Raw genomic sequence first — 25,841 nt, 5'->3', positions numbered from 1 at the left:
CACATTTTCCATTATTTATCTCCTTTACAATGACATCCTTTCTGCTTTCAAACCTTTCAGAGAAAAGGATTCAAGTTCAAGGCCAAAAGGCCTGAAGAAACATCTGCTGATTTCTAGTGATGAATCATTGTTCTGGATCCATGCATGGAAGCAATGAGTAAATGGACAGTTTAGAAATGCAACCTATAAAAAATCAAGTGATTTTCTTCTCCACCTTATTACCAAGCCCAGAAGAAAATGGGTCTCAGATCAATTAACCTCAAAGCCTCAAGGCAAATGTCCTCTGAAACTGTTGCTCAGAGGTCCATCTATAGTTTAAGGCCATGACCATTTCAAAACCAGAGGTATTTTAATCTGACACAAATCCATGGTACTACTTCATTCTGAGAAAATTGCACAAAGCAACTCTAAGCTATGTTCAAAATCCTCCTGAGACAACAACAAAAAAAAAAAGAGTGCATGGTGGTCAAACATCTTACATTGGGACTGCCTAGAGGAAAAACTAATGGAATTATAAAGGAAGAGTGACTGTTATCCTTGTGGTTTTCATCACAGGCTCTATAACTTCCTTCACTGTCCCTTCCCCAGCCACACAAGACACAGATCAGTTCTGAGCATCCAGGCAGAACATAAGCCATTAGTTAGGATCAGTGAGACATCATGGTCCTGCAAAAACCAACACAAAAAGTTACATCAAAAGCCTTAATGTTTATTGTGTAGTGGCAAAACCTTCTTAAACTTCACAATGAGGGTGGTGGGACACTGGTACAGGTTGCCCAAAGAGATGGTAGAAACCCCATCTTTAGAAACATCCAAGGGCAGGTTGGATTGGGCCCTGAGCAACCTGCTCTAGTGTAAGGTGTCCCTGCTCATTGAAGTGGGGTTGGACTAGATGACCTTGAGAGGTTCCTCCCAACCCAAATCATTCTATAAATCTATGAAAAATTTTCCCTGAGATAGGAATAAAGTCTGTTCTTTGTGTAGCACTGCAGTGATAGCATGGAAAGAATCAATCAGACTAGTAGCACTGCAGTGATAGCATGGAAAGAATCAGACTAACTGGCCTAGGTTGGCCAGGGAAGCTGTGGCTGCCCCATCCCTGGCAGTGTTGAAGGGCAGGTTGGATGGGGCTTGGAGCAGCCTGGAATGGTGGGAGGTGTCCCTGCCCACACAGGAGGGTTGGATCTAGATCCAACCCAAACCATTCTATGATTGTATGAATTCCCACGACCTTTCAATTCCCACCACCTTCCAATTAAGTCCTCAGTTGGATTTGTGCAAATGCAAAACAGCCAAAACAGGAAAACTGATTCAGTAAGGGGATCAATTAAATTATTAAAATAACAACGGTAGAGAAAAATCACCCAGCTGGTGTCAGATCTTCAGTTGAGTTTAATAGGAATAAATCTTTTATGTCTTTCCTAAGCCTGTTTGAAGTAGAAGCAACTGTGAGAACAGAGAATGTCACAATGGCATTTTTAGTGCCACCTTTAAAACTGGACCCTAAAGCTCTAACTCCTGCAGGTACATTGCAGGTTGAAGTTCACAGAATGGAACTAGACGGTCTTTAAAGTACGTTCCAACCCAAACACTTCTACACTTCTATGTTTTCACCTCCACAGAAGTACTTGAATAAACAGAATTAGGAGCAGTAACTGGACTTGACCTTAGAAGTCACCACATTCTTGGGGTCTAGAAGCCACATTTTCCTTTTGGAGCTGAGAAGTATGCTCCAAAGTTCTGAGCATCTGTTCAGCATAAAATTTACATATGCCATCAATAACAATATTAATTGACACCACTTCAACATCAGTTTGTCAGATTTCTAGAAAGTATTCCCAGGAAAAGGTGCTCTTGGGTTTGCTATGAACTGGGAGAGCACATTTCACAGTTCCAGGAAGAACTTGGCAATGCAGGAACCTTCATAAACACTCTTCAGAGTACAGAAGGTTCAAGCAGTGAAATATAATTTGAAAGTGAATTTATTTCTCTGAACTGGCAAGAAGGGAAAACGTTCCTGGTGAACTGCCTTATCTACAGTCCCCAGGTGAACATTACTGAAGGTTTTGTTTATTTTAAGCGCAGCAGGAACAGCTTTAATTCCCTTATAAAGGTTCTACAGGACAAGGTAACATCTCCTTTGGGAAGAGAATGCAGAAAGGACTCAAAACTTTGGCATCTTTGAGATGGGTTGGATGAGTCAGTGCTTTATGATGACATGCATTAATATGCACAACCACTTTGTTTCATCAATAAAAAGCCAAAGAGCTTAAATGAATAAAGGCAAAATATGCACAGCCAGAAGTGTTGAAGTCTCTGGTAGCTCTGCAGTCCTGGAAAAGGCTACTTTGAAATAAAATTAGGTGGAAAAAATATACATAAGTACATTGTGTACTTGAAGCAAAACCATATGCATACTTTATGCTGATCAAATGTTTTCTATTATAACCTGCATCTGAGAGACACTTGCCCAGCAGTTGATTGAATGATGCAGAGTTAAATGAAGCCAGGTAAGATAGTCCCTGATACCTTGGGCTTGAAGAGCAAGAACAAGACCTGTAGAAGTGAGAATTCTTAAGGCAGATTTTAAGGCAAGGGAAAAGAACAGCAAGTCTTAAGGTTGGTTTTTGCTCCCCCCTCTCCCCAAATTTTCACATGGTTGTTTTTTTCCAGGTTTCCACAACCAAGCTGCAGTTTCCAGCCCTGAAAATTCACACTGGCATGTCCCAAATGACTCCTGACAAAACTCCACTGTGCAGAAAAACAGTCTCAGGCTCTGGGACCACTCAACCCTAAAGATACAGGGCTAAATAACAAGAGCAAGAAAGGGAAGAAAGATCCAACAGAAGAGTCCAGGAGGTAAACATGACAAGACAAACCAGAAACAGACACAAATAAGGACAAGAGAATTAATAGGGATGCAAAGAAAAGGAAAGTTTCTCTGCATTAGAAAACGACACTATTTTTAAAATGGGGGGAAGAGATGTAGGTCACTTCTGTATTACTCATTTGTTCAACAAGGACAACCCCACTTAGTAATCTACTGAAACAACTGTAGAATTAATTCCCCATCTGTGCAGCACTTTCAAGGCCTCATACAAAATGAAACAGTTTTGCTCAGTGTTTGTTCTAGTAACAAGTACATAAATGTCATCACTAGATTATTCCTATTTATAGTCAGACCTTCAGTCCAAGTGACAAAGTTCCCACAAGGAAAAGCTTTGACCTTTTGGCTCCAACACAGCAAAAAGCTTCAGCAACATCTCCACATACCTACCTGCCTACATTTAAATAATGCAGCAGACCTCTAAGAAAACTGAACTGACTGCAAGTATCTTTTCTGCCCAAGATACCAACATGATCAAGATAAGAACATGCACAGAAAGCCAAGTGTATTTAATTGAAGTTGATGATGGGAGAGGAAGGGGCAAGGATGATTTGCCCAAAAAGAAATGCAGACAGGGCCAATTGTCCCCTGAACACATCACTCATTTCATGACATTGCATCAATCACTTCACTTCTTGTCTCAGGATCTCCCATCAGCAGCCATCCATAAGGAGGGGATGATATTCCTGCTATTAGTCCTAGACAATCAGTTGACGATCTACAAGTTATTTTTGAGAGAAATGAATGTGACTTAAATACTCACTGCTGGCACTTCCAGGAGTACCAAACTGGGAAGTTTCAAGGAACTTTCGAGGTGTAGACAAGTTAGTAACATCCATCAGAGGCACAGGAGAGGCATCTTTCACATATGAGCTGTGTGAGGGGAAAGAATTAAAGCAGCAGTTTACTATTATTTGCAATCTTACTTCACAAGAAATAATTTCTTGATTAAATTTGTAAGTCTAGGCAACAGATACACTTAAGTTTTGATACAAGAATTTTACAAAAAAGTCCAGAGATGAACACGATTGGGTGTGCTTATATGCACTCAAGTGAAATGGAAAAAGCCAACAAAAGAAATTATGAGAGGACACTGTCATACTAAACACAGTATTTGGTACCCCAAGGCTTCTCTGAATTGCACAGCTACTTGTTGGACTGGTCACAGCAACATGATCAGGACACAGGCACAACAGGAGCCTGCACATGTTTATTGCCCAGACACATTCACCTCTAGCACAAATAGCTACTGATAACATGATAATTTAACATGGAACCGTTAAGATCTTTCTGGAGAACTACACATTGAGGACAAGAAGTGCTCCCGTTTCCATGGCTCTTGTCAGCTACTCAACCACTGAAGCTTTACTAGCTCCCATTAAAAATCTCCACACTCCTCCCCTTCAAACTCCTGTTCTGCATACACCTACATGCATCCCTCTCCTTCCTCAGAAAGGAAGGATTTTCTACTCGGTCATTTATATACTAAATTCACACGGTATTTGCCAGGAGTGTGTCCTGCTGCCGGAGCTGCACTATGAAAGGCATGAAGCTGGATGTGGCAGGGCAACACAGAAGTCATTTTTAAGAGAAAAAAAAAGAAGCAGGCTCCTGTATGGAGCTCAGTATGTGTCATTAGGGTCAAAATGCTTAAAGAAACCTCAAATACAAGGGCTGAGCTTACATCCATCAGAAGAACCCCCTTCACTCCCTACACATCTACAAGAGCACACCTAAAGGGATCAGCTGTGCATTCCAGCTTAGCAAGGTCACATAGGACACTTAAAACCAATACAACTAATTATAAACATTATTACAACCTGTTCAAGAGCCAGTCTAGGGCAGCACACTAAAACAAAGCAACCAAACTGCCCATGATGCAACAGTTCATGTTATTAAATATCAGTGATGTGCAACACAGAATCTGAAAAGAGATAAGGGTCCCTGTAGTAGTGATACCAAACTGCAATTAATTAACAGTAGCATAGTCTGGGTATACCAAAGCTTTGTGTCTGGTTTTAATTAACAAGATGAGTAAGGAACAGACTGATGACTTGCTAGCAACCCTCCTTCCTAGAAACTTCAGCTTCAATCTATCCCTTCTTTCATAAATTCATGTAATTTAACTTACTATCCCTCCTCTCATTTCTGGTATGCATTTTCTATTCCTTCTCATAATAAAATACTAATTTATCTGTTCTCTGTAATCTTTATCATATGCTGGCTCCTCTCCTCTATTACCTCTCCTACTCTGCAAAAGTTATCTTCCAATACTGTCTCTCTTCTCCAGCTATTATTTTCCTTCCTTCCCTTCTAACTCCATTACCCTCAAACTTAGAATTCAGAAAATTAGGAAAAAATAGCCAGGCACCTACACTTCAACTGAGTTTCCACTGATCAGAGGCACCCATGAATTAAGAAGTTGTAACATCTTGAAAAAGCACCTTGGAAACACAGCTGAAACACCACTCAGGCACTTCAATCTTGTGGCCTCCAGGTACTAACCTTGTGGTTAGCTGGATGTCTTGTAAACCTTGGACATTTGCTAGAAAAGATGAGCTATTTTTCCCTGTGTTTTTTTCTGTTTGCCTGATCTGTGTCTCATGATCATGACGTTTGCAGGAAAGGAACACGCATCAGATAATAAAAGAATGCTATTTGATGGGGTGCATCAAAAGAAGTGTGGCCAGCAGGTCCAGGGAGGATATTCTGCCACTCTACTCTGCTCTGGTGAGACCCCACCTTGATAAATGTGTCCAGCTCTGGAGCCATCAGCACAGGAAAGACCTGGAGCTGTTGGAGCAGGTCCAGAAAAGGGCCACAAAGATGATCAGAGGGCTGGAGCAGCTCTGCTATGAGGACAGGTTGAGACAGTTGGGGTGTTCAGCCTGGAGAAGAGAAGCCTCCAGGGAGACCTTAAAGCAGCTTCCAGTGCCTGAAGGGGCTCCAGCAAAACTGGGGAGGGGCTTTTCACCAGAGAGGGCAGGGACAGGACAAGGGGGAATGGTTTTAAATTGAAAGAGGAGAGATCTAGGTCAGATATCAGAAAGAAATTCTTCACCATGAGGGTAGGAAGATGCTGGAACAGGTTGCCCAGAGAAGCTGTGCCTGCCCCATCCCTGGAGATGTTCAAGGGCAGGTTAGATGACTCTTGTGCAGCCTGGTCTGGTGGGAGGTGTCCCTGCTCATAGCAGGGGGGTTGGAACCTGATGATCTTGAAGGTTCCTTCTAACCTCAGCCACTCTATGATTCTATGGATTGACATCATAATTTGGTGGGAAGCAGCAAACCCCCAACAGAATCACTAAGCCAAAGTGAAAGAACAAGAACAGACTGTTCACAAGCTTGAAGGTACATCAACATATTCAGAGGTTTACTGCTCTCCACAGCCATAAGCATGAGAAATTTGCTTGCCAAAAATGAAAAGTTGAGGTGTTAAGTTGATAGCACTCCCAGGAAAATTTCTACTTATGAAAGGGAGAATGTTGTCCTCTTTCTCCCAGACCTGCTGCCCTCAGCATCACAGAAAACCCACCTTACTCTCCCTTTCTCCTTGTTGTGTTGTCCTACTCGGTTAGTAGATCTGATGTAAAGGTGACGGTGCAATTCATCTATGAGGACTAAGTGCATGTTCATCTTCTTGCTGTGGAGCTCCAGCCTCAAATCACTCAGTCCCTCCACCTGAAGTAGGGGGCCCTCCAAGGATTCCACTGCTGACACCTGAAAGGAGAACACATGTGAATGAATTGACCTGTAGAAGTTGTCATCTGTCAGGGCTTCTCTCTTTCATGAGGGGAACATCTCAGCACCATGATGATCCTATCCATAAAGCCCCCTTTTAAAGCAGAAAACATCAAATCAGTATTTCTGTATTTCCATTCCTAAAAACCTTAAATATCTAAAAAAGGTCCAATACCTGAACAACTCAGATTTCATGAGTAGTCTTCACATTTTTTGAGCATATGTATAAAACAAGTTAGTGAAAACAGCTGGTTAAATAAAAATCAAATCAGAATTCACCCCAAATAACACAATTATCAACTAGAAGAAACTTTAAAAAAGATACTGACAATATTTGATTGCCTTTATTCTTGTCACTACAGAAACACCAACAAAATATTAATCCCAGTTCTATAAACAGGGAGAAAATGGCTTAAATTGTGTTGCCCTAAGGTGATGTCATGACATGGCTGAAAAAGCTTAGGAGGCCTCATCTTACAGCTTGCATGGCTGCTATACCATAGCTAAACAATCTAAAGTCATTAATTAGACTCATGAAAGCTATTGCTGGTACTAAGGTGATTTTGACTTCTACCAAGTGTGGGGTTTTATGATGTTTGATTGTTAAGGCTGAAATTAAGGAAAATACTTAATACAAGCAACAGAGTATCAGACAGGGTTCTATACATGCAGTAACAAACAGGCCATAGGTGAACATTTCTCCTCTGATGCACTTCAATAGTGACCAGCTGCCATCCCATGGGCACTAGACTGAGGAACCAGTCTGTCCACTTATATCCTAAAACCAGAGAATCACAGAAGGGTTTGGGTTGGAAGAGACCTCAAAGATCATCTCGATCCAACTCCTCTGCCATGGGCAGAGACACTTCCCACCATTCCAGGCTGCTCCAAGCCCCATCCAACCTGCCCTTCAACATTGCCAGGGATGGGGCAGCCACAGCTTCTCTGGGCAACCTGGGCCAGGGTCTCCCCACCCTCACAGGAAAATATTTCTTCTTAATCTAATTCTCCTCTCAGCTTAAAACTGTTCCCACTAATCCTGTCACTCCTGCCCTTGTCCAAAGTCCCTCTCCAGCTTTCCTGGAGCCCCCTCAGGCACTGGAAGCTGCTCCAAGGTCTCCCTGGAGCCTTCTCTTCTCCAGGTTGAACACCCCAACTTTCCCAGCCTGTCCCTAAAGCAGAGCTGCTCAAGCCCCCCCTTCACCTTTGTAGCCTCTTCTGGACTCGCCCAAATAGCTCCATGTTCTCCTCGTGTTGAGGGCCCCAGAACTAGACACGGTGCCCCAGGCAGGGTCCACAAGAACAGAGCAGAAGGGAAGAATCCCTTCCCTTGGCTTGATGGCCACATTCCTTTTGATGCAGCCCAGGACATGGTCGGTTTCTGGGCTCCAGCACACTGTGCTGGCTCACATGAAGCTTCTCATCTACCACCACCTTTTCAACCCATTCTCCATCCAACCTGTGTTTGTGCCTGGGACTGCCCCAACACAGGTGCTGAACCTTGCACTTAGCCTTGCTGAACTTCAGGCAAACATGGACAAAAAACCAAAACAAAACACAGACAAAAGCCACCATGAATGACAAATCAGTGCATGAAAGCAACACCAAACTGCACCTCTCCTGGTTTACTTATTTTTATTTTTACTTATTTTACTTATTTACTTTTTATTTTTATGCCTATTTAACACAGCACTTCCACAGTTACTCAAAAAAAAGAAACTAACCACCAAAGGCTAAAGAATCCCTCTGCAGTTCCCAAAATCTCACTGCTGCTGTTATAAGCAACCAGTAGCAGAGCATGTTTTGCACAGAGTGAAGCACAGATTTCACATTTGAGGGAAAAAATATTTCCTAATAATTGAAGATACTGTTAGTGAAATAAGACATCTGCTTGCACTTCAGGATTTCAGTTAACAGCAAACCTGTCAGCTAAGCATTAAAAATGAAAAGCAAAGAGATACAGCAAGCAGACAGGCAAGCTAAGGTCTGGTCCCTTAATACCAGTAAACATTAAATATACCAAAACAATATCTATCAAGTATTACTTTGCTTGTCTACAAGTCAGGAACAACCCTAAAATACCTTCAGGGCAGTCAGGTCTTTAAAATTAAGAGCAGTTTAAGTAGAAGGTGCACTTTTTCCTTCTTCCTAAAAAACTCTGACAAGTTCCTAATTATCAAATTCTTTTCTCTGCATGGATGATGAGAGAGCACACACACTGCCTGACACTGCCTGTCTTTAGGATAGAGCTCAGTCTTGAGAAAGAATCTGTGATACAGTATTTAGCACCCAGGACAGAACAGGCTCCTCCTAAGCCCAACACCACTCCAACAGCATTTACAGGGCTCTTATCACTTGACGTAAAGCACTATCCAACCCTTCTCTTCCCAGTACCTCTTCATGATCTGTTATGCAAGCCTGGCCACAACACATCACAAAAACCACACCACAGATGAAGAAAACAACAGATTTCCTGCTACCCAAAAAAGCTGGCAGGGCAGAATACATGCAAATAGAGCAGGCTCAGCAGGCATGCAGACACAGCTTGGAAACCTTTGGCAGAAGTTAAAGTGCTAATTTTTATCTTCTTCCTTTGGCAGGTAGAGACATACCCTAAATTTCCCAATTCCAAAGGCACTTGAACCCCCCCCCGTCACTCCAGGATAGTTGCAGGCATTCATCCCTGCCCCAAAAGCTGTCAGCAATTTCACCAAAGCAAGAACAAGATCAGGAACAACATTTGTCAAACTGAGAAGCTGAGAGATGAAAATGTAGTGAAAGAAGAACTGAAAGCAAGCAGGAAAATGACATTAAGAAGGTTCCAAGACATTTAGGAACAGTATTATCTAAAACACAAGCAACAACATTTTAAAGCTTCCTACTCAGATAACTGGGCTCTATGTTTATCTTCCAAATTCCTAAAGAGTTGATTATTCTGAAAATTAATTATTAAGACTAACATACAGCTCTCAAATACATCTTTTAAGGAACAAATGGAACAGTCCATGAATTGTACTTAAAAAACCTAAAACTTCTATGTCCTTATGCACTAAACTTTCTTCTTCTGGAAAAAGCTGCCTTTTTTACTCTTGGGATTTTGTCAGGTGATTTTTTTGGTGGCCTTTCTAACACTTCATATTTGCAGTCAGACAAGCTGCAAGTTTGTCCTTGATAAATGCCACTTTCCCAGTAGTTGAACTCCACAGGTAAATAACACAGGCAAGTTGCAATGTTATGCACTCTCCAAGCCTTTTAACTTAAGGCAGCCCCACTCCAGTTGAGCCTTACTCAACCACTCATTTCTTTTCCAACATTTTTTTTCCCATTACCACCTATTATCAAGACAAAGCACAAGAGAAAATCTTTTATCTTCAGAACAGCTTGGGAAGTAACAAGGGGTTCAATCCAAGTTCATGGAAGTCAGGGTAAGGTCTCCAACTGGTTTAGGTGGCAACAAGTATAAATACATAAAAAGAAGAATGCAAACATTTTTCCCTTCTGTAATTTCACTTACAGAAAGATTACGTCCTAGCAACAAGCAAGAGAGAAAGCAGCACACCCCAGATAAAATTTGAAAATGCAAAATATGAGATTAAAACTTGTCTAATGTGTGTGCTGGGTAACTGACCACAGAAGGACAACACAAGCAGCTAAAATGACACCCAGTCTCCAAAGAACACACAAAATCAAATACTACAGATGTATCTAACAATGGAACTTTTAGGATAAAAATCTTGACAAGGTTGTGTTGAATCCTACTATCCTGGGAAAGACTAGTTCTTTAAAGTAATTTTCAGCAAATAACCATGCTGTCATCCCAATGGCTTGGCTCTCCAGAAGCAGGGAGATGGAGAGTTACAAAGAGGGATGAAAAAAGAAACAGAAAATTAATATTAAGAGCAGAAAAAATGACACCTCTGTGGACTAATTGTAAACAAGCACAAGTAATTTACCACTAGCTTTAAAGTCCAAGCATCCATCTGGGCCATGTGAACAAGGTGGTCAAGTCTCCTGAGAAACAGTAAAGGGTACAAAGGGACTTGGGAAATCCCCACAGTGGGTCAGCAGAGAGCACAGCCAAAGAAAATAAGGTGAGCACAGACAACAAGACCAGCAATAAATCAGACTTATTAAACTGAATTCATAACAAGGACTATGTTTAGCATTGATAAAGCTCACATCAAGACAAGAATTTTAAGCCCACACTCCACTAGTAACTGTATCATGCAAGGGACCCAAATATATGATTAAAATATTTTCAACTTTCAAGATCATAGACATGAATTTACTGTTATCATCAACTCACTCAACTTGTGTGTATCATTTCAACTAGTTGTTCTTCACCTTTTCTCATTCCAAACCCTGATAGGCAAAAAGAGCTGGGTGAGTGGGAAACAAGCCACACAGAGAAGTAACAGGTCAGAGTAGAACAAATACTGCTCTGCAAAAAAACCCCCACAAAAACACTGCAGTTCCTCAAGTTAGCAGTGATCCCTCCAGTTGAAGGGCCTTAATTCAGGAGAAAACCTCTTATTTTTGGATTTCTACAAATCCAAACACAAAGAAGAAATCAAGGAAAAGGTGCAACCTAGAAAGAAATCTAAATGTTGGGGGTTGAATATATTTGTACTGCTACCATGAATCCTAAAACAATACAAAGCTTTTTGCATTCTAAATGGCAACTGTCTCCCTCCCTCTTTAAAAAAAAAGAAAGGGATTTTATACTTAAATGGTGCCTATTATTTTCCCATTCATTTATTGCAAAATTATCTGGAGTCCTCAGACAGAAACCCTTCATTTCTAATTATTTGTATCACTTATTAGGATTTTAATTTTACTTCTTCATATTAATTTTACCTCTTTGAACAATTAAGAATAGAAAAACCTTTCAGGCTGCAATATTTCCACATTGGTTTTAATACTTTGAGCACATTATAGCAAGTTTTGGGCTGTTTTTCTTTCAATTCATCAGCAGTACTTGGAACAAGTACTGCTTCCACATAAGCAGTGGTAGGAAACTAAAACTCTACATTTAGGGAAGTAGCATAAATAATCCTCTTGTCTATTGCTAGAGGAACCCAGCTTATCTGGTTTCTGTCTTCTACCACATGCATGTGTACCCTACAGTAACTTTTGTACATTAAAATTTAAGGCATTTGAGCCACCTCACATAGCACGTGCCATTCAAGACTGAGGCCTGGAGCAGCTCTGCTGTGGAGACAGGCTGGGAGAGTTAGGGTGTTCAGCCTGGAAAAGAGAAGGCTCCAGGGAGACCTTAGAGCACCTTCCAGGGCCTGAAGGGGCTCCAGGAAAGCTGGGGAGGGACTTGGGACAAGGGCAGGGAGTGAGAAGACAAGAAGGAATAGATTAAAACTGAAAGAGGAGATTTAGATGAGACATTAGGAAGAAATTATTTCCTGAGAGGGTGGTGTGACACTGGCCCAGGTTGCCCAGGGAGGTTGTGGCTGCCCCATCCCTGGCAGTGTTGAAGGGCAGGTTGGATGGGGCTTGGAGCAACCTTGTCTGGTGGGAGGTGTCCCTGCCCATGCAGGGGGGTTGGATCTAGATGATCTTGAAGGTCTCTTCCCACCCAAACCATTCTATGATGAGGCCAAAGGCTATCCACACCTAACAAAGAAGGATCTCAAATACACAACAGCCCAATCCCCTCACACTAGGGCAAGAATCAATTGCTGTAGCTCAGAAGTGACGCTGCAGTCACTCAATGACCACTGACATGCAACAGCAGCAAGCACAGACTTCAATGTTTTCTGTTAGAACAAATCAAAGAATCCTGGAAGTTAGCAATCAGTCTCTGCAACACTGCTAGAATACATTGATCCAGCTGAGAAGGGACCTCTGGAGGTTTGGAGTCCAACCTCCTGCCCAAAGCAGGACAAACTTCCATGTTAGATCAGGCTGTTTGGGGCCTCCTGTCAAGGTTTGAAAAACTGGAAGCCTGGAGATTCACAGCCTCTCTCGTCTCTTGCTCCTGGTGTTTAACCCCTCTCACAGAGAAGAATTTTGCCCTTATGTCCAGCTGGTTTCTCCCACAGAAATTGGTAATGGTTGCCTCTCATTTGGGTGCTTTGGGAAGTCGTGAGATTCTATTTTCCCTCAAACTCTTTTAGATGGTCACAGACAGGAAAAAAAGACTTTTCTGCAGGCTGAAATAACCTAGTTACTGCAGCATCATCTTAAAACATTTCTGTAGAGGGGCCCCTAAAACTGACCATGTTACTCCAGATGCAGCCTCACAAGTCCCTTACTTCGATCTGCTGGCTACTCTTGCAAATAGAGGCAAATCCAAGCAATGAGACACAGTGTGATTTAGCACAACTCTGTTATCCAAGAAAGCACTCAAGGAACTGAACCTTGTTGCCCCTTCATTGTTCCCATACACTGAACTGAGGGTGCAATTAATACACCACTTCTGCTTTTTGCTCCTTCTCCTCTGTCCTAAGTGTAAGATAACCAAGATTAAACATGATACAAAACATTTAGATTTTTCTCCCCTTTCTTTTCTTCCCTCAGCTTAGACTAGATTTCCCAAGTAGCGACCTGGCTTTAAATACTCCTTTCACCTACTGTGAGCTGCTCACACTAACAAAATGACTACGAGATAGAGAACTGTACATAGAGGGGAAGAGTTGTCAATACAAGACTCTGGTTAAGATTGAGAAGGGAACAGCAAGCAGCCTGTTCCAGAAAACCAGAAACTTAGACATACAGCAGAGAACTCTGAGTGGCTTAAGGGTCCAGAAGAAGTACCTGAGGGTCCTTCAAGTCTCTTTCTCACACCCACCTGGATTAGCTACATGGAAATAAGGGATTTTTTTTTTCAGAAGATGGGAATTTGGGGTAGATAATAGCATGGTGTTTGACTACCTGGACACAAAGATTATTAGAGGTAAGAGAGCTCCCCAACATTTCTTTTGGCAGGGGTTGGAGTGCAGAGAGAAAAAGCAGCAAAAGAGCTGGAAGGTATAAAAAGCCAATTTACCATGAGGATATTTTTAAAAGATAGGTAAACACCACTAACATTTTTTAAAAGCTTTTAAAGAATTCTGTCTCTCCCACTGAAAGACTCACTTCAATAAATTTATTAGTATCTAATTAGTATGAAGTATTTGGTCAAATAATTAAAATATTGGCCTGGGTTACAATAGAACTTGGCTTCAATAATCTGATAATTACTTTTGATGTCAAAATCCACTTATCTGTTTCTACTTATTATTACCTACAATAATAAACAGTGGCCCCTTAAAAAAAAATAGATCAATGAAATAAGCCTGAAAAAAGAGCTCTGCTTCCTATGAGCCAAAAATCACAAGTTTATAGAAAATAACTGTGGCACCAGAACTACTATGCAGCTTTTTTAAAGGTCACAGTCAGTTTATAATAGGATTTAATTGCCTTAAAAGTAATATGTAGCTCAACATTTGCTTATCATAACATCCAGTTTGGAAGGTTTTAATACAGTATTTTGCAACGAACTAGCAGGATATTCATTAAAGTTCTTTTGTTCCTGACTTTGGTCAAAGTTTTTCAATCTGCTTGCAGTTAAACCTACATATTCCCTTAAGAAGTTTAACATTATTTTGATTTTCCAAAAAGTATTCTAAAATAGATGTGAAGAGAATTTTTTTATTCTAGACCTCCATATTCCTGGAAGACTATGAGCAGAGATAAAGCCTTCAATATAGAAACTCAGGATGACAAAAGGGAAAAAAAAACAACTCAAATTGTAGTTGTTCAAACTAGGAAACCAAATTATTTCCATCTGGACTACCAGCCTATCTGATTTCAGACAACAGATAGGAAAACATGAGCAAACAACTGAGAAAGGTTAAAAGAAAACATTATGGTAGGTCACAATTTGAGGAAAAATAGTCAAGTAATATAGAAACTCAGGATGACAAAAGGGAAAAAGCTGAACTCTTGGAATAAAATAGCAAATAAATAGCAGCAACGCAGAAGGTTTCAGCTGCCTTGCTGGATGAATAAAGACAATGCTGACATTTAAAAAGAGAATTGATCTACTGCTTTTACAAGGAGCTTACTTTCAAATGGTACAGGAAAGGAAAATTACTAAAAAAGGGCTTAAATGTGTGCAGCCAGATGAAAACAAGCAGTTCACTGAATTCAATTTGCACCTGACTTGCATGAGATGAGGATTTGACCTGAAAAGTTTGCTTAGGAAACAGGAAGGTGCTCATGCTCCAACTGTTGGGACTCCACACTTGGCAAAAAGGCAGAATGTAACTAAATTATGATCTTCACCCCCAGAACTGAAAAAAATTAAGAGTAGATGATTCATTAGAGAAGCAATCCTCCACCCTAAGAGAAATGCACCTAAGGGATGCTGAATTACAAATGGCAAGGAATTTTCCAGGCTCACTGTGGTTTCAAGTGCCACATAGCACCCCTGTTCCAACATATTTCAAGAAACCAGCAGCTGCAAGTGGCTGGAAACACACTCTTGGAGAGGGACCCCTCTGAGGGACTGTGGTGACCCACACAGGAGCTAAAAATGTGCCCTCACAGTCAAGAAGGCCAAAGCCATCCTGGGATGCATCAAGAAGAGTGTGGCCAGTAGGTTGAGGGAGGTTTTCCTCCCCCTCTACTCTGCCCTGGTGAGGCCTCACCTGAGCACTGTGTGCAGTTCTGGGCTCCCCAGGTAAAAAGGACAAGGACCAGAGAGAGTCCAGCACAGGCCACTAAAATGACTCAAGGACTGGAGCATCTACCATGTGAGGAAAGCCTGGGAGAGCTGGAGATCCTCAGCCTGGAGAAAAGGAGGCTGAGAAGAAATCTCAACAATGCTTATAAATATCTACAGGGGATGTCAGGAGGATGAGGCCAGATTCTTCTCAGTGATGTCCAGTGACAGGACAGAGGGCAATGGGCACAAGCTGGAGCACAGGAGGTTCAAGCTGGAGCACAGGAAAAACTTCTTTACTCTAAGGGTAACAGAGCACTAAGACAGGGTGCCCAGAGAAGTTGTGGAGTCTCGATCCCTGGTGACTTTCAAGACCCACCTGGATATGTTCCTGTGTGATCTACTCTAGGAAATCCTGCTCCAGCAGAAGGGTTGGACCAGATGATCTCCAGATCATCCTTCCAACCCTGACCATTCCAAGAAACTGCAGTTCGTGGGTGATTCATGTCAGAGCAGGCCCTCTAAGGTAAAGTATAGCAGAAGAAAATTTGAAGAACTAAAGTGCTACAGAGAAAACCAGTAAGAAGCAAAGCAGCAGACAAATCCTTACACATGACACTGACCTTGTGCCATCCATCATTTCAGAGGAACTCTGACAGATGGAGCATAGAGCATGGAATAAATGAGTTGAGAAAAGGAGGGCAGTAAAGGTGTTGACTTAAATTGCACCTCGACAAATGTGAGAACATGTATTTACTGAAGTCATTTTTGATTGTGTTCTTTTTTTCCCCACCTCAAAACCCAAATGACTGACCAGAAGTTTGTGTTAGCTAGCAATAAATTACCCAAAATTTAAGCTATTTGGCTTGAAAAATGTCCACCTTTTCCATGGATGATGGACAGAAGGACAGTATTACAAAATGGTTCAGGTTGGCAGGGATGTCTGAAAGACATCAGGTCCAACCTCCTGAGTCCTGGTCCAAGCAGGGCCACCCAAAGCCAGCAGCCCAGGATCATGTCCAGATGTCTTTTGGCTGTCTCCAATGATGGAGAGGCCACAATCTCCCCAGGCAACCTGTGCCAGTGCTCAGGCAGCCTTGCAGTAAAAAGCACCTCCTGGTGTCCAGAGGGAACCTGGACAGTTTATGTCTATTGCCTGGCTCTATCTTCTTTGCACCCTCCCTTCAGGTATTCATATACACTTTGAAGATCCTTATTCAGACTTATCTCCAGGCTGAGCAGTCCCACCTCTCTCAGCTTTCATAGAATCATAGAATGGTCAGGGTTAGAAGGGACCTCTGGAGATCAAATCCAACACTCCTGCCAGAGCAGGACACATCCAGACGGGTCTTGAAAGTCTCCAGAGAAGGAGACTCCACAACCTCTCTAGGCAGCCTGCCCGAGTGCTCTGTCACCCTCACAGTACAGAAGTTTTTCCCCATGTTGAGGTGGAACTTGCTAAGTTCCAATTTGGATCCACTGCCCATCCTCCTGTCACAGGGCACGACTGAAAAGAGATTGGTCCCTCCTTCTTGACACCCACTCATCAGATATTTGTAAATATTCATAAATCCCCTCCAAGTCTTCTCTAGACTCAGAAGCCCCAGGTCTCTTAGCCTTTCCAAATCACCCCTGTGGAAGGGGCCAACATCCATAAAGCAGAAGATTCTTGAGTACTTTGCACCTCCACTACTGGAAACACAATGAGTAACCAATTAACATTGCTTTTAAACTGCATTTCTTTAAAAACTTGACATAAGACTTGTCAAGTAAGCTTGTACTCCATGTGTAAATTTCCTCACTATTTTGGTTGCAAGGTGAACAAAGATGAAACTGAATATATGTCTCTTTTGAGAGCAGGATATCCAAATAATGGCACACATGGAAAACTTGCACCCAAGAAGCACTTGAGAAACCTGAAGACTGGGAATTGTTTGCTACCAAACTGCCACAGCCCAGTGTGAACTGGGATCCAAACAAACCAGAGAATATCAATGAGCTGAGATGAATGAACTTAAAGAACACCCAGATGGTCCCAAAGTAGGGAGCCACTTGCTCAAAAGGTATGGAAGAGATAAAGAGAACACAGAGCAGAGGTAGCTAATCCTGTCACTGCCTCATTCCCCTTACAAACAGGAAAAGGAGAAAAGGTGCACAGGATGTGAGACATAATGAATAGCTGTATAATACTGCTAATTAACTAGTAGTGTTGATTAATGTACTAGATATTAAGATTATGGAAGAAATTGCTACCAATTTTCTTCACCTTTAAACAATCTTGTAATAATTAACAAGCTAAAAGCTATCAGCTATAAAGAAATTAAGACTAAAGAAGATTCTATCTTTCCAATATTTTGGAATAGCTGAGGTCACACCCCTTCTTCAGCCAAGAGGACATGCTGACCAAATAATGCAAGAAGGGGGAGACTGATGCAGAAGTGGGGAGATATTTGAAAGACTGAGCTACACACCCAAAACCAAGTGCTCAGGTAGCAAGAAAACAGCTCATTCTGAGATAATTACTCAGTGGAAGCTCATTTGGTGGGGGAAGGAGAGGGAAAATGTGCATATGAGAACAAAGCAAAAGGGTAATTTCTCATTTGTGGGGTTTGTTGTCTCAGACACAGCACCTTCCATCAGGAGTCCCACCAGCACAGTCACCAACGTGACCCTTCTACACAAGGAGGCCACTAGCAGGTGGCACAAGGCCCCGTGCCCCACAGTAACAATGTGTGCATGATGGCCAAGGAGTAACAGAATTCTTCTTTAATGCCTTAACAGAGAAGGAGACTGTTTTCCAGAGAACCAAATCCCAGCTAGCTGAACTCCACAATTTTGCTTCCGAACTCCATCCTCTAGTCTTATCTCTTTTCACCCCTTCTAAAAAATGTCTGTTACCAATTATGGGTATGGGAAAAGCCTATTAGATGGCACAGCTATTGCCCTAATACTAAAATACTGACTTCATTGTGTTCCATTTGATAGAAGTTTCTTTTGTGCTGCTTGCTGGTAAGACCACTGCCCCTACCTTAGGAAAGAAATCAAAATCAACCTGTTATAAACACATGAAGACAAAGTGCAAAAGTCTTTTTTCTGAAGTGTTTAAATGGCAATGACCCAATCTCACTGCTTTCCTCTATAAACTTTTAAATATTTCTAAAATTGTGTTCCTCACTTGCTGTCCTTTCCTCCAACTCCATAAATTTAATTAATTTGAATTTGCCTTACTCCTGTAACCCATCAATCATTCTGTTTCCCCCTCCACTTGCTGTAATTCATCAATGTCTTCCTAGTAATAAAGTGCTGAAACCAAAAGCAGTGCTTAGGGAAAAGAGTGGCTAAAAAAAAAACATGAAAAAGGATTATCCAGCTGCTCACTTGGACTTCTACACAAAATGTGAATTTCAACAACAGTCGACTCAAATGTCTTGCCCAAAATGGGAAAAATCAGAATATCTATTGGCATCCCAGAATTGCCCAAGACTTTTCCCTTTAGAGTGACAATGTAAATTTGTTTAATGGAATTCCATGCCTCAAATTGAGTGCTGCTCAAAACAAAGCCATAGAATTATAGGGGTTGGAAGGAACCTCTGAAGATCATCCAGTCCAATCCCCCTCCTGCAGCAAGAACACCCAGGGCAGGTCACTCAGAAAAGCATCCAGACAGGTCTGTAAAGTCTCCAGAGAAGGAGACTCCACAGCCTCCCTGGGCAGCCTGTCCCAGGGCTCTGTCACCCTTACAGAAAAGAAGTCTCCTCATCTTGAGTCCAATCCCCCTCCTGCAGCAAGAACACCCAGGGCAGGTCACTCAGAAAAGCATCCAGACAGGTCTGTAAAGTCTCCAGAGAAGGAGACTCCACAGCCTCCCTGGGCAGCCTGTCCCAGGGCTCTGTCACCCTTACAGAAAAGAAGTCTCCTCATCTTGAGGTGGAACGTCCTGTGTTGTAACTTGGTGCCATTGCCCCTCATCCTATCACAGACACCACTGAAAAGAGACTGGCCCATTCTGGACACACACCCTTCAGGTATTTATAGCCATTAGTAAGGTCACCCTCTTAGCCTTCTCTTCTGAAGATTAAACAGCCCCAAGTCTCTCAGCCTTTCCCCATACCAGCATTTCCATCAAAAGTTGCAGACTGACAATTGGAACCTCAGAGAGCTTTGGGAAGATCTTGCTATTGCTTGCTCTGTCCTCACCCTCCCTTCTAAGCACCCCCTGCATCAGTGTTGTCCCCAAGACCACCTCTGCTGTGACCCTGAACAGACATCTGTATTCCACATCACTGGAGCACTGCCCTGGACTGGTGAGACAGTTGTTGGTATTGTGGAAGCAACTAATAAAAAAGGCTTCTCTTCCCTATTTCTTCCCCATACTTGTGTGTCTGGAATTAATGCATCTTCAGTTACTCTTAACTGCCATAGTGAAAAGAGTAGGTTCTAGGACGATCTCTGTCCCAAAAGTCTTCTCTCCATATGAATGGTGCATAGAACAATTAACTCCTAATGCATCCAAGTAAAACACCAGGATTTTCCTTTCAATGCAAACCTGCAGTTTCCCAAATTGATTCTCTTGCTGTCTTCAAGATGACATTTCAAAATTTTCACTCTTGTTAAAGGGATTTTCACTCCTTTCAATTAGCTCCTTCTCTATTAACATTTTTTATTATAGAATTCATAAATTCAAAGGTGACACTAAACTGCAGTAGAAAACAACCATTGCCTCCTCCTTAAGCAGACACACTGTCCATACATCTGCACTTCTGAGCTGCTCAGAGTAACTCTTCCTCTAGGTCTAAATGACAAAGATTCTTGTGTCACCCCATTTTGAAGGTTACTTGGCAGCTTTCTGCCATCTTCACCAGACCTAAATCAGCCTGCTTCAGTGGAGAACTTGCGGGTTAAATTCACCCTTAGTTTTTCAAATGCTTTACAAAAACCTATACTTATCAGAGCTTCTCACCCACCACCGTTCACTAGCATTTAAGTTGCATTTTTTAAAATTCAATCAGATTAATCGAGGTTATTTCGTATTGCCCCATAACCCTAATTTCAACTACTTCTCCAGGTGTTTGTTCCAATATTTAACTATGGATGGAATTACATCTGTATAATCGAGTTTAAAAAAGAAACAGTGATCACTGGGAAAACAGCTTTTTTCCTAGATGAAGAGATACAAACATAAATGGCTCCCAGAATAAAGTCCATAGAATGCCTTAATAAAAACAATTACACACAACATCAATGACAAGAGAAATATTAACCTGAAGGTATGAAATACTATCAGGTTCCTGAGTTAAAAAGGAAACAACATGTAAACTAAACCACAACTTTCAAGCTGTTAGGAGAGCACTCTCAAGAAAGGATGCATCATTAAATGGCAGAAGCAACTGCCTTGAGCAAAAAACTTCTCATCACTGCATCTACACTATCATCAGGATGGATTAAACTTCATGTTCAGAAATGCCCATTCCCAAAAGCATATATCAGAACCTTACAGATGCCTCTCTTTTATTAACAACAGTGTCTTGTCATGTAGCTGCAGCTTACTTTCACCACAGAAAGATGCTAGAAACCTCTACTCCACCTTCATTACTGCATGTTTTCTCATTTAATCAACTTTCATCAGCTCAAATGAATGGTTGTTATTAGCAGAGCTAACAGTCACACAACAACACTCCAGAGATATCAGTGCTCATTGGTGCATTAGCTAAGAGTGGAGGGGCTGAGGTCAAGCATGTGCCAATGCAAATGAAGCAGCATCAGGCACTTCCAGTTGGATCCAACAGACTGACTCAGATAATAGAAATGACAGGATAAAAACGAGAAGGTTACTGATAAGTACACTGAGGGGAAAAAAAAAATTGAGAGTTTCTATATTCTTGTCTTTAGGCCTAGCAATATTCTTTTTTGAAATATAAAGGCCAGAAACCAGAATTGAAGTGAAAAAAAAAAGATAAAATACTGAAAACAGTTGAATAAAGTTCTAACAATACACAACACCAACACTTCTTGTGTAAGGAACTTAAATATTCTACCAAGCTCAAAGCTTTACAATCCTCCTTGAGGGCAGAAAAATAGCACTAATAAATCCTAACAACTGAGTAAAGGGGACATTATTTCAAATTAATGAGCAGCAGAAAGAAGAAATCTCAGTATTTCTATGCCTCTGTGTGAATCACAGAGTTGTCATGGTTGAAAAGGACCTCTAAAATCACCAAGTCCAACCACCAAAAAAAGGCCACTAGAGCACGTCCTGAATTACCAAATCTACACAACTTTTGAACACCTCCCAGTGGTGGTGACTCCACCACCTCCATAGGCAGGCTGTGCCAGTGCCTGACCACTCTTACTAAACAGAAATTCTTCCTAATATCCAATCTAAACCTCCCCTGCACAACCTCAGGCCATTTCCTCTTGTCCTACTATCATTTGCTTGGGAGAAGAGACCAACACCCACCACCTTTGAACCTTCTTTCAGACAGTTGTAAAGGACAATGAAGTCTCCACTCAGCCTCCTTTTTTTCAGACTAAACATCCCCAGTTCCCTCAGCCACTCCTCGCATGACTTGTTCCCTAGAAGACTCTCAATCCCCTTATCCAGATAATTGATAAAGACATTGAACAAGACTGGCCCCAAAATTGAGCTCTGAGGAACACCACTAGTGACCAGCCACTAACTAGATTTGACCCTATTTGCCTATGCATACATCAACTTAATAAAAACAAAGCTGCCTCCTCTCTCATCCATACCTCAATCACACAGGTAACAGAAATCACTAGGTTTGACAATCATTAAAAGCTAAAAACAAAGCAGTCCCTTTAAGCATGAGCCCACACCTCAGTGGGTGATGTGAAGTGAGATACAATCATTCAGATCCTGGTTTCCCAATTCCATTCTCTAAAAAACTTCCCTGTAATCAATGAGGTCAACAATGACCAGACACAATGGTAGCTAGAGAAAGACTTCAAGTCATGAAGTATTGGGAAAATATTACAATTTCTACAATTTAGAAGAAAAAGTTTCAGGCAGGGCCAAAATTTCACTTTTGCAATAAAAGCACTTTGAGAACCTCAAACCAACACAAGTCTTTTATTTCTACCTATGGCATCAATTCCAAAATATAAAACTCTTCCACAGCAGTACCTGAGACCCAGCTCTACACTAAGAAATGCAGAAACGAAATACTGTTTGTATTGATTTTCCTTGTTCCAGTTGAACAACAGACAGGAAATAAAACACGTGCCAAGAACTGAATTGCAATTTTTAAATTTATTTCTTTATTCCAGACTTCTTATAGTCTAACAAGTCTGCTCACTATATGGTACTTTTAATTGAAAGACTCTCCTCGTTATACTAAGGGAAAGCTACAGGCAGTAGCTACATTCAAGCTACAAAAGTTAAAACTCTCCTCAGCAACTGTGCCCAGGGATACAACCATCCCATGTTTCCTAGGAAGGTGTTAATCACTCCAAATGCCTTCTGGAGAATTAACCTGAAGTGCCAGGAAAGACAAGGGACACTGTTACTGAATAGGACACATTTCCTCTGGGATGAGCAAGTAGAGGCCAAATCCACAGGTGTGCACACAGAGTAATATCCTCTCTTTGCTCCTGAGAGAACATGTCAATATTTTAAGCTCCTTGTTTGATTCCCACTTCCCACAACAACCCAGGTTCCCTGACCTCATACACTATTCTCAAAACTACGTTACCCATGGTTAGACTCTCCTCTATTTCCCTCTCCTACCACCTCTCTTTTGGCTGCCTCAGTAGCTTTATGATCATTTTTGCACAGCATTTCTATTTAATAAACATCTTCAACTTATGCCCATGTTCTCACTCACTAAGTAGCCCAGTTCTGTCGTAAATATCTAGTTAAAAACAATTTTCTGTCAAATGTTTTGGTACACAGACAGTAGAGCTGGTCAGCAGCTCTGTGTCAGACTGGTACATTCATAGAATCATGGAAACGTTTGGGTGGGAAGGGACCTTAAAGATCATCCAGTCCCAACCCCCCTGCATGGACAGGGACACCTTCCACCAGCCCAGGCTGCTCCAAGCCCCATCCAACCTGCCCTTCAACACTGCCAGGGATGGGGCAGCCACAGCTTCTCTGGGCAACCTGGGCCAGGGTCTCCCCACCCTCACAGACCAGAATTTCTCCCTCACATCTCAGCTCCAGCTCCCTCTTCCAGCTGGAAACCCTTCCCCCTCCTCCCATCTCTCCATGCCCTTGTCCCAGGTCCCTCCCCAGCTTTCCTGGAGCCCCTTCAGGTACTAGAAGCTGCTCTAAGGTCTCCCTGGAGCCTTCTCTTCTCCAGGCTCAACACCCCAACTCTCCCAGCCTGTCTCCAGAGCAGAGCTGCTCCAGCCCTCCCATCATCTCCATGGCCTCCTCTGCATTCTCTCCAGGAGCTCCAAGCCCTTCTTGTGTTGGGGGCTTCAGAACTGGACACTGCAGGAGGATCTCTCAAGAGCCAAGTAGAGGGGGAGAATCACCTCCCTTGACCTGCTGGCCACACTTCTTTTGATGCAGCCCAGGACATGGTTTCTGGGCTCCAAGTGCACACTGCTGGCTCATGTCAAGATTTTGTTCCTGCCATAAAGTTTGAATTTCATGTTTCAAAAAATTAACCCCATTCAGCTCCTAGTCTAGGGAGCTGAGCAAGAGTAAACTGAATGCTTCACAAGGCTGTCAGCTCTAAATTTGCTTTAACTGCATTACATCAGCACAACTGAACATGTCCTAATTCACCTGCAAGCCAATCTCCCCTCCTGTGCAGCTGGGTGCCACACCAAGTCTGTGCATTGAATGCAGCAACAACAGCCACCAGCTCAACTCTAGAAGCCCAACCAACTGGCAACAATGCAAGTTAACACTGAAAAAATAATTTGAGAAAAGCCTGGTGCTATTACTCACTCCAAAAAACAGATCAGGAGAAATATATTATTAATTCCCTGACATAAGGAAACTGAAGCAGAAATCCTTAACACTGAAAAAGAAGTGGGTATTGGAGCATTCCCTGGCCTGCTTCTTGAGAAACTAATTACTGCCACTTCAGCTTCCTCTTGCTTTGGACAAAGACATGCTGTCTGAAGGAAGAAGATGTGCTCATGAGTAAAATTCACTTTTACCTCAGTTCGTAGTTTTGCAACACAGGGAAATGTGAAGCTTAAAAGTGAAGATAACTCAGAGGGTTTCATATGTCCTTTTTTCTACCTTGATTTTTCCATCTTGCCAACCTAACAAAAAATTACTGGAAACAGCAGTTGTTCTCACTGCTCTCCTTTGGAGATACTACTGCAGTTTCACGGTGTTTTGTTACCTGACACAATCCAACCTGAAAGAGAACTGTACTCCCACACCAATAAATCAGAGTAAACACTTCATGGTCTATCAAAATGACAACATTTTATAAAAACACTATATACTTTGACCAACTCACACTTTAAAAAAGCATATACAGAAACTGAAGATAACTGAAATATATTTCATCTCAAACAGGAGTTCTGTCTGTTCTGAACTCTCCTGATTTCTCCAAAGCTTCACAAATCAGAGGAGGATGAAACTAGGCTCTTTCAACACAAACTGTGTAAGAAGCAACTACAAAAGACAAAACCTGATCCTACCAGCTCTGCTCACCAGTGTGTATTATCAAGATGCTGGAGGAACACAGAACATGAACACATGATATTTGAAGATCATCTGTGCTAGTTTAGGTAGAGACAGAATCAGAAGCAAAGAAGATGTCACTGAAAATTTTTAACTGGATCCAAATGTAAGCTGTCACAAAATACCTCTGCATTGTGTTCATACTACTGGGAAAAGCTGTCATTCTTTTATTAACAAATCTTCTCAGATTTACTCAGTCATTGCACATTAGAACCAGCAGCTGGAGAGCTTTGAGTGATAATGAAACCTGTAACAAGGCATCTTCAGCCATCTTTTCCAAACAATAAGGGAATTAAAATTTCAATTTAAATGCAGAGGTTTGAAACACGCTTCAGTGGCAAAATTATTTCAATTAATGTGAGATGAATACAAAGAACAGGCAGCAGGAATTTTCAACCTGAAATTATGCCATTAGAGAGTTTGCATCAAGCTAACACCATGACTGCAAAGGTCTAATTTCAACTGTCCATATCACAAGGCTACAGGCAACAATATTAATCAGTGCTCCAATTTTCATGTGAGGCATACAAGCTCCTTGTCAGATCACTTTGGGTTTTTTCTAAGCCAAGAGCATCTGTTTACCTTAAGGAATGAAACAAAAGGACAGAAAAATCTATGTACACTCTGCATCCCTGACAGTTTAGTCATTACTTTACATAATATTCATATCATATCAAAGGATAAAGGAATTATCCTGCAGCCAGTGAGTGATTACAACCTCAGTCTTGCAGAAGCAGTGTTAACAGAAGATGGCAAAATCCATTGACCCTACAGCAATCTTTGTCTACAAAAAAGCTCCAAATGCAGTCGGGGTCCTATTTCTGCATTACAGGTACACTTCTCTTCCAATTATAATTGCAAGTGTCAATGAACAGATA

The 25,841-nt window shown here is 41.7% G+C and overlaps 1 protein-coding gene across 1 annotated transcript in view; it reads right to left on the bottom strand.

Annotated features, from left to right (window-relative positions):
- Positions 1-25,841, bottom strand: part of EXOC4 (exocyst complex component 4) — a 390,906-nt gene that overhangs the window by 338,104 nt on the left and 26,961 nt on the right. The window contains exons 4-5 of the mRNA XM_009998103.1: positions 6,423-6,607; positions 3,651-3,760 (exon numbers count right to left, since the gene is read on the bottom strand). Coding sequence (XP_009996405.1) covers positions 3,651-3,760; positions 6,423-6,607 — 295 coding nt within the window. The remainder of the gene's footprint in view (positions 1-3,650; positions 3,761-6,422; positions 6,608-25,841) is intronic.

This window comes from Chaetura pelagica, unplaced genomic scaffold (assembly GCF_000747805.2).
Source record: "Chaetura pelagica isolate M959 unplaced genomic scaffold, ChaPel_1.0 scaffold224, whole genome shotgun sequence".
NCBI lineage: Eukaryota > Metazoa > Chordata > Aves > Apodiformes > Apodidae > Chaetura > Chaetura pelagica.
This window is presented reverse-complemented; position numbering and strand designations above follow the sequence as displayed.